This window comes from Homarus americanus, unplaced genomic scaffold, assembly GCF_018991925.1.
Source record: "Homarus americanus isolate GMGI-L3 unplaced genomic scaffold, GMGI_Hamer_2.0 scaffold18547, whole genome shotgun sequence".
Classification (NCBI taxonomy): domain Eukaryota; kingdom Metazoa; phylum Arthropoda; class Malacostraca; order Decapoda; family Nephropidae; genus Homarus; species Homarus americanus.
Window position 1 is genome coordinate 811,943 of NW_024725521.1, and position 9,550 is coordinate 821,492.

At 37.5% G+C, this 9,550-nt stretch overlaps 1 protein-coding gene across 1 annotated transcript in view; it reads left to right on the forward strand.

Moving 5' to 3' along the window:
• The window catches only part of LOC121865206 (vacuolar protein sorting-associated protein 8 homolog), a 39,517-nt gene extending 37,043 nt beyond the window's left edge, over window positions 1-2,474 (forward strand). Inside the window, exon 24 of the mRNA XM_042364542.1 lies at window positions 638-2,474. Coding sequence (XP_042220476.1) covers window positions 638-889 — 252 coding nt within the window. The 3' untranslated portion in view covers window positions 890-2,474. The remainder of the gene's footprint in view (window positions 1-637) is intronic.
• Window positions 2,475-9,550: the final 7,076 nt, after the last annotated feature.

The following is a 9,550-nucleotide window of genomic DNA, read 5'->3' on the forward strand; positions in this document are numbered from 1 at the left end:
CTCCTCAACAGCTGATCTTTTAATTCGCCTCCGTGCAGTCATATAACAAGACCCTCACCGGATGCTTGTTGTCTTAATTCCCATGTGTGTGTGTGTGTGTGTGTGTGTGTGTGTGTGTGTGTGTGTGTGTGTGTGTGTGTCCTCAAGTGTACTAAGTTAATTACTAAAATTATTATGTCTGGTGCAAAATAAGGGATGTTTATACTCAAATTAATCGTTATCTTACAAGAATTTCAGCAATGCAAGTTATATTTTTTTAAGTCAAAGCAGTGACATTTTATAAGGGAAAACTAAGCTCCTTCATTTATACTGTAATCCTTGAGCAAGTTAATCTCTCCTCCTGGGAGAAGGGTCCAGTTGGAAGGGGGTGGGGGTGACTGCACCTCCCCCACACACACACACAAAAGGGTCACTTACTGTGTCTACTGTTTATTTATTTTTCATTAAATAGTGCAGACACGTTACTGTAATAATCTGTGCTCATTAATACCTGTGCGAGGGATAGATCAGGGAAGAAAAGGAGGATCTTTCACTATTGTTTCCCCTTCCCACTCCAAGATCTTTTAGGTAAACAACTTGAGCTTATGTCCAATCTTTCATGGTGAATAGTGAAACTTTTTATACATCTTTTTTGCAGGTGGGACTGGATGAAACACAGCTTGAAGGCATCCGTCGTGTGAGAGTTTTAGGTTCTGGAGGATCAAGATTACAATTTCTAGAAGAAATATCTACACCTCGGGGAGGACCTGGTGCAGAAGCCTCAGCAGCAAGCACACCTTGGAGGAACTCAGGTTCACTATCTGGTAGTCCAGAAATTTGGCTGTCACAAAACTTTGCCCTGAAGTTGGCCCCACCAACCATTGATTTTAATGGAGATGATAAATGGTGATTACACGTGAAGTATCTAGACACCAGCAATTCTGAGTTTCAAGAAAATAGTGGGTAAGTGTTAAACCTGCCAAACTATTTTCCACTTAATAGGGAGTATATTAGAAGAGAAATTTGCAGAGAATTAAACCAAAGTGTGTTGAATAGACGCTACCTATACAGTATTCAGAAATGAGAGAATCTTATATTTCTTCATGAAGTTACATTATATTTTGAAATTCACAAATTGAACTGCATTAATTTATTTTTTTTCTGTTAAACCTTTAAAGACTGAATGAATGATGGGAATGATGAAATCTTTGGACATTAAGTGTACGGTACAATGATTTAATAATAACTAGGAAAAGAAATCCGAGTATGCAATACCTGTGTAATAAGTATAGTACAATATACTGTACTGTAAAGGTAGATTTTGGAACATGTTTTCAGAACCTTTATGAAATTAATTGAGTTTCTAATTTGAGAACTTTTGGAAATCTTGGGATAAGGAGATCGATTTTAAACAATCCAATAAAAATATTAGTACTATACAGTACAGTACTGTAATCTAAGTTGCATCAGTAAACTGACTGCACACACAATACAATACTCAACCCAAAAACTTTAGGTATCTCGGGGTTCAGTTAACAGCATATATATTCCATGGGAAAATATGATGGAGGTCCACTGGCAGAGTCATGGAAGAAGCGAAGTTTAAATTTGGTTGGCATATTTGAGAAACTTTGCTATGATGACATTTCATAGATGCATGTATTATAATATCTTTAGTTTTATTGTATTTGCCGTTCTACTTATTTTTCACTTTGTGAACTACAGTACTAGGGATAACATTAACAGGAAATCCCAAGTCATTTCTTGTTTGATTAAATTTTAAATTTTTTGATGCAGTAAACTATGTCAGTGTGATCACCAAACCATTTGCGGTAATAATTTTCCCACCTGTACTTTGACTCTTATTATCAGCAGATAGACTCGTACCTTTTGATCAGCTGGCATGTAGGGAGGCAACCATGACCCACAAATTATTTCTAGGCTTGCCAGTGTCTTCTCAGTCACAGCCAAGTGCAGACGTGCATTCAAGTCAGATTATCTGAGTACTGTACCACTAATCCCTTACCCAGCAACAGATAATTTGACTTGACTATGAAAATGTCAGATCATAAACTTTTTCTGTAAAGGCTCCTCTGTCAGTTATTAAATTTAATAACCTAAAAGGTGTGCACAGCACTCAAATTATAGTCAGATAATGTTATTTATTATAAAAAAAGTCTTTAAATTATGTGACAACTTTAGAAGGGTATTTTTTCTTCATCTTTTCCTTTACACTGAGGGTACAGTCACCCACAAAAGTCCTGTTGTCTTTTCTGCCGCTCCACGAACCCCGAGATTCAGATTCGTGAATCCGAAGCATTTATGGACAGAACAGTGCTTCAGTGTCTCTTGCTTTGAGTTCATGAGTCTGAATCTCGGGGTTCATGGAGCGGCAGAAGAGCTGACAGGACTGTACAACTATCTACTTGGGATTCGCATCGAATGGGTTATGAGTTATATTTTAAAAACAATGTACAGTAGTACTGTATCTTCTATTAAAGATTGTTGCAATTTTTTATTAGAATATTATCAATAGAGCTTGCAGTATTTAAGATTGCTGACAAGAATATGATCATACAAAACATTTATTAATCTAATACCTTGTCCAACCTCTTCTTGCATCAATCACTTTGTTTCTTTTATTAAGTAATAGAATAAACTAGATTCCAACATAGTGGTGGGCCATCACTGGATAGTCTCCCACACCTGGGATTTAAGGCGCTCTTCCCTGTTTCCTTTTAGATCAATCCAGAAATTTTCTACTTCAGTTCAACTTTTAGGTCAAGAAGAAAATGAATTTACACTGGTTCATTCAGTACTCTCTTCCTACCATAACTGCTCATTTGCACAGAAAACACCTAGATAACATAGTCACCCCAGACACCCACGCCTAACGCCCCTTAGTCACATGAGACACCCAAGTGTTACATTAAATCCTCCTTTTGGGTTTACAGTATCAGAAAATAATTATTTAATGTGAAACTTTTTTGACAACTGGCCAGTCTCAAATACTGTACAGAGAAAACAAATGCAAAGAGTAAAATAACTTAATTTAATAAGTTAAATTATTTACAATGTTTGCTAAGAAACATTAATGACAACTAAATTTGAGGTCTACTCCATATGAAAATTTACCCATTGACACCAAGGCTATATATTGTCCTGGGTTCCTGAAACACCCTAATTTTCATGTAAAATGACACAAAGGCCTGAAACGCCAAAATTTGCCTGAATAATGACACCAAGACTCTATACAGTATATTCTTGGGTGCCTGAAACACCCAAATTTGCTAGTAAAATGACATATAATCTTGGGTACCTGAAATACCCAATTTGCCTGTAAAATGACATAGACTATATAGTCTTTGCTGTCTGAAACATCCAAATTTCTTTATGAGATGACACCAAGGATATACTGTATATAGTCTTAGCTGTCTGAAACACCCAAATTTTCCTATACAGTGATATCTCCGCTAACCTGAACAATAATTGGTACAGAGCACTTCCGGGAATGAGAGATTTCCGGGTAACAAGAATACTCTCTCAAAGCCGGAAAAAAAATCCCCCATCCCCGGGATTTTCCGGAAAATGTGCCCCTCGGAAAACCATTCCCAAAACCACGATTTTCCGTAAAATTCCGGCTTTGGGAATGATTTTCCGAGAAAATTTAAATTCCGGCTATCGGAAATTTCCAGGTTTGAGGGATTCCTGCTAAAAGACATATTACTACTATGAAACCAAGGCTATAAGTCTTGGGTGCCTGAAACACCCAAATTTGCCTGTAAAATGACACCCAAGAGTTGAAACTGCGCATCTCGCATGGACCGACACAAGAGCTGTACAGTATTTATTTACAGAAAATCACTGTACACGTACAATATTGTAAATGTACAGGTATACAGTACTGTACTACTGTTGTACAGTACAGCATGCCCTTAAAATTTGCGAGGGTTAGATTCTCAAAATGGCCACGAATAGCACGGAGTTGACCTGAGAGTAGACTCACATTTTTTCTAAATTTTGTTGTGTTGTTTCTGATTATTTGTGAGAGGATTTTCCCATTATTATTTACTTGTATGTGTTTTGTGTATGTGTGTCTACACACACACACAGGTAAAAGAAATTACATATCTCTAGTACGAATGGCTCCCTGTCCTGGATTAAAAAATGCCAGCAACTTTAAAACTACCCTTAAATTTTCTTGGGTAAATCCAGGGTGTCATCTGTGAGCTAAAAATCTGCAAATTGTCAGGGCATGCTGTTTATACTTTACTGACCAGCAGATGCTGTCGTTTTGAGCCTTCAGTAGGCATACTGTACTTTAGCTTTCAAGTTTATTCAAGACATCTTCAGGTCCTGAGACCCACTAATCCCCCATCCAACAATAGGTGACATAACATTAAATCAGGTCAGTAATATGAGATCACTAATACCCCACCCTACCTCCACCTGACATTGTGTCAGGTCAGGTCTGGTCAGGTCAGTTACATGAGACCCATTAATCCCTCACAGCTCCATATCATATAGATTTTTAGTTTTTAAATATATTTATTTAAGCAAACTTTTAGAAAAAATATTCTGGATTATTTTAATAAAAATGGAGTTTCTAACTAAATTAGAACTGCTTTTACAGACTCTGGTAGTTTAAGCTCTTGGAAAACTCCCCAGTACACAGAAACATTCTGAGGATGTGGACTAGTATCTATCTTTGCAAGATGTGTAGTTTAGCACAAAAACTTTTCTCAGTAACCAGAAAAATTTCCAGGGATGGGGTATTTTTCCGGGTTTGAGAAAGTCGCCTGGTTAGCCGGAAATCTCTCATCCCCGGAAGTGCTATGCACCAATTGTCTGGCTAACGGGGATATCACTTACGTGAGGAATATTGATTCAAATTTTTACAAGCATAAGGTTAGTTTGTTCATATTCTGATCTCTTTGTAATTATGCTGTAATATAAGCATAATTATTTAATGTATTGTAATGAATGATAAAACCAAAACATGATTTTTGTATCTCTTCAATAGGCTTACTTTGTATTTTGTTAATGTACATAAATATATATTTCCATATTTGTAATATAATTTTCTAATCTTTTCAATACTCATGTCTGTGTGCTATGACATTAAAGAAAAGACCTTTAGCAAGCTGTAATACAGTACAGGTATTGTCAAACTAATATATTGACAATCTTTTACCCCCCAAGAAAAAGAAAGAAAAAAGACAATATTTAATGTATAAACTAGTACACCATTCCATTATACCAAACTCAATATACTTTAAGTTAATGCTCAAGAAAATAAAGTACACTACCGATTTCTTTTACGTGTCTCTATATCCTACATGTGTCAGCTCTCTTCACCTAACAAAGTAATACATATACATACAGGTAGTATATATTGGAGAATTGTTTGACATTGGACCTGCCATTTTTTATTTTTTGTAATGTTCCTAAAACAATGCTTCTTGATTCAAAACCGTGTGTGAAGCAAATATGCAAAGAGGATTGTTTACCTTATTTACCTAATGGCCACCCAAACTAGAGGTGGCCATGCAGAGGAAAAGAGGCCAGTTGTCTGTGTAGGATCCATTCCATTGTTCTTGAACAGTATTCTCTAGGGCTTCAGCATATCATCACCCAGAAATAAGCTAAAAGCACTGAACTTGCCCCCCACCTCAACACACACACCAAGGGCAGATCCAAAGAGGGGGGGGATCTGGCCCCCCTCTTTCACCAGAAAATTCCAATAAATTTTCTTTAATGCAGTATTGTAGTCGGGCATTTTTGTATAGGAAAGAGTATTTACTAGTGACTTCAGAATATCTCTTAATATCAAGTGCACATGGCCTCAAATCGTCCACGATATTGGTCATCTTAAAAAAAAAATTCCGGGGGGCTTACAGCACCCCCCTAAAACTCCCCTCAGGCTTTATATTTAATGGGATCTAAGTACTGTACAGGTAACTCGCATTTTACGCGTGTTTGATTTAAGTGTTTTTGGAATAGCGCGATTGTTCAATTAATACCAAAAGCTAATTTACGCGCACCTATTTTTGAAATAATGCGCTCAAGACAGTTTAAATTTGCCGCGTATATTCGCCTGGCAGTGGAGTTGCGTGTGATGCCTGGTGAGGTGCTTGTAAGTTATTACTATAAAGTCGTAGTAATATCAACATCAACGATTTTAATATTAACAATAATAATAATTATTATAATAATGTAATAATAAAAATTATTGCGACTAATGATGAAGATAATGATGATAAATAAGTATTCTGTACAACAACTGTGACAACGTCCAGTAAGCTTCTCGCGTATTGCTTTCTCTATTCACACCAACACCACTTTTTCTCTCTGCTCTCATTTGCATTGTGTGTTTATTATGTACCTTTTTAGTGTTAAATGTTGTTTTCCCCACTGAGCATGTCTGGAAAGCGCCCATCTTCCTCATCTGAGGAGCCTAAAGCTAAGAAGGCACGAAAAACAATCACAATGGGCGTGAAATTAAATGTGATCACCCGCCTTCAGAGAGGAGAGCGTGTGTCGGAGGTTAGCCGCATGCTTGGTTTAAGTGAGAGCACTGTTCGTACTCTGTGCGGTATATGATGGTTCCCCTAACCTGTACCATTTACATGTATTCTTATGGGAAAATTATGTTTAATTTACGCATTTTTTAATTAAGCGGTGGTTTTCAAGAACGTAACCTCAGCGTAAAATGAGAGGTGGGTGTACATCCAGAATAACACAAAAACACCAAACAATCACCTCGGAACCCATAGTTCGCGAGTACAGTAACTAGCATTGAAAAAATTAAATTAAAATCATGAAAGCGTCATTACGACCACTTATTACCCCACAATCAAATTGTTGACCATAGATTTGGAATCGGCATGCTCAGGAGTATCTACAGCTCCTCCCCGACTTACGACGTGGTTAGGGACAGACATCCAGGTCATAAGTCGGAAATGCTTAAATAACACATAGAAAATCGAAAGTGGGGGTCTAGTTTTCTTCTCAGCACCACAAAACACTCATTTTTAAGCTTACCAGCCATTTTAAAGTGTACTTTACTGCATTTATTTTTAGTTTGTATGTAATTTTCGGTGAGCTGGAACCAATTACCCAAAATCCCTTTGAAACAATGGTTTCGGTTAATGAAATTTTCAGTTAACGAACGACCTTCTGGAACGAATTGTGTTCGTTAACCGAGGGACCACTGTATATATGAGATAATTCGGGGGTTTTATAGCAGCAATAAATATGAATGCTTTTTTTTTAATGAAATTACAATTATACAGACCACAAACAATATGAATACTGTATCTCAAAAGTAATATCTCTACACACAGCAGCTTTATCAACAGCCATTTATATACTGTACCCCAAATCACACAGCAAATATTTCCAATTTCTCATTTACTGGCAGAAGTTATAGTGGCCACAGAAGGAGGTGACAAGTGTCTCCTTTCCCTCACCAGGCAGAAATAAGCATTCCGAGTCATTAGCTGACACACAGTTCTAAGTAAACAAAGAAAACTTACTTTTTATTGGGCAAAATGTCTTTAACCTAACAACTTTCAACTAACTTAAACTATCTGGTCATTTGTTGGTTTTCTGTTAAAAACTAAAGCTCTCTTTCCAGTGTCATTTCCATTTTACTATACATATTATAACACACATTCATCTATATTTATGCTTCACTCCTTCATTCTGATTTTCCATCTCACATTCATTGCCACCACACAGCAGACCCCACTTTCACTCCTTATTAACTTAACTCAACACCTCTTCAGTTAGTAAATTTGTGATCATTAAGAATAACTTTGCTGAACTTAACAGACTGGCATATTCCCCCTATTATGTTCATATCAAGGGTTCATGCACACCAACACAGCTGATGTTGATCAATTCTTATTTATCCACATTTTAAAGTTCTCAAAACAAATCTTTCATAATAAAAGTAAAAACAATAAACATGGAATATCAATGTATGTAGGCTTCTATGGGCATTTCTACACTACTACCGGTATTAACCCTGTAATAAGATTGAAAGATCAAACGGTGATATACAGGGTGTGTAAAAAAAATTAAACACACCGACCTACATATTTTTGTGCGAGGTCTCCCACAAGTGACGGCAGTGTTTCTGTTGCAATACAAGCATTCATAATTATGATCTCGAAAATGTGTGAGGTAGAGTGTACAGAATTTTTTTTTACACACCCTGTATATGATAATCTGAGTCTGGACACCATCGCTGATCAAGCATCAGTTAAACCAGTGGTCCCCAACCTGTAGTTCCCGGGCGGAAGCAAATTATGGAGCCCGCAAGGGTATATTAGAAAATTGTGAAATATTTGGGATTATTTGTCAGTGTGAAATTAATAAAAATATGTAATAACTTGATCTGACTGTTTAGCTAGAGAGAGAGAGAGGAACTGTGCATTAGTCCTGAGTCAGTTGTGTACAGGAAGTGTGTATTTACTCCAGACTGGGCCCAGAGAGATATATACAGTCTCTCCTCGACTTACGACAACCCGGACATACGACGGCCCTGTCTTCTCCTCTGCTTCATCCAATTAATGTAGTCTCCATGCTTAATTAAAAAATTATTGAGGCCCCGTGTGTATTCAGCTGACTACATTAAAGGTAAGTGCACAGTAACACTTCACAATATTAATTTTTCATTATTGATTACTTTTACTGTACTGTACTGCATTTCGTTTTAGAATTTCTATGTGTTATTTCGACCAAATCGACTTATGACCTCTGGTTAAGCGCCCATAAGGCCCCATTCACCAGCATCCAAACGAGGAAGCTGCTGAATGGTGGCAATCGCCTTATGGGGTTTTAACGAGAGCTGTACAAAGATGCCACTGAATGGCTGCAATTGCCTTATGGGGGCTTGGTGGCGACCATATGGAGAAGCCGCTGAATGGCTGCAATCGCCTTATTGAGGCTTGATGGCAACCGTATGGCGATGCCGCAGAATGAGATGTATAAACTTGGTTAAATTCAATAGTAATAAAACACAATATTTGCTAATTACACTTTCCAAAATAGAAGATCTCCCACCAATCACACTTCAGGATGCAATCATACTGCCAAATTCTAAAATAAATATGCTAGGCCTATATATACAGTATACTGTATATCCTCTAATATGCTATGGAAGCCACACATCCACAACATTGCTAAAGCTGTCTCCCAAAAGCTGGGAATGCTGTACAGATGCCATAGCTACTTCACTCCTGAGTAGTTGTTTCAAGTTTATAAGGGATTCATTCGTCCTAACTTTGAGTACTGCTCTCATATCTGGAGTGGCTCTTCTTCTGTCCATCTGTTAGATAGGGTGGAATCAAAGGTATTTCATATAAACACCTACTGATGAGTTACTGCACCCCGTGAACACCACACCACTCGGTGTCTCCATGACTCCGAGAGGTCCTTCATATCAACACCTACTGACGAGTTACTGCACCCCGTGAACACCACAACACTTGGTGTCTCCGTGACCATGTGAGGTCCTTCATATCAACACCTACGGACGAGTTACTGCACCACGAGGCCTATG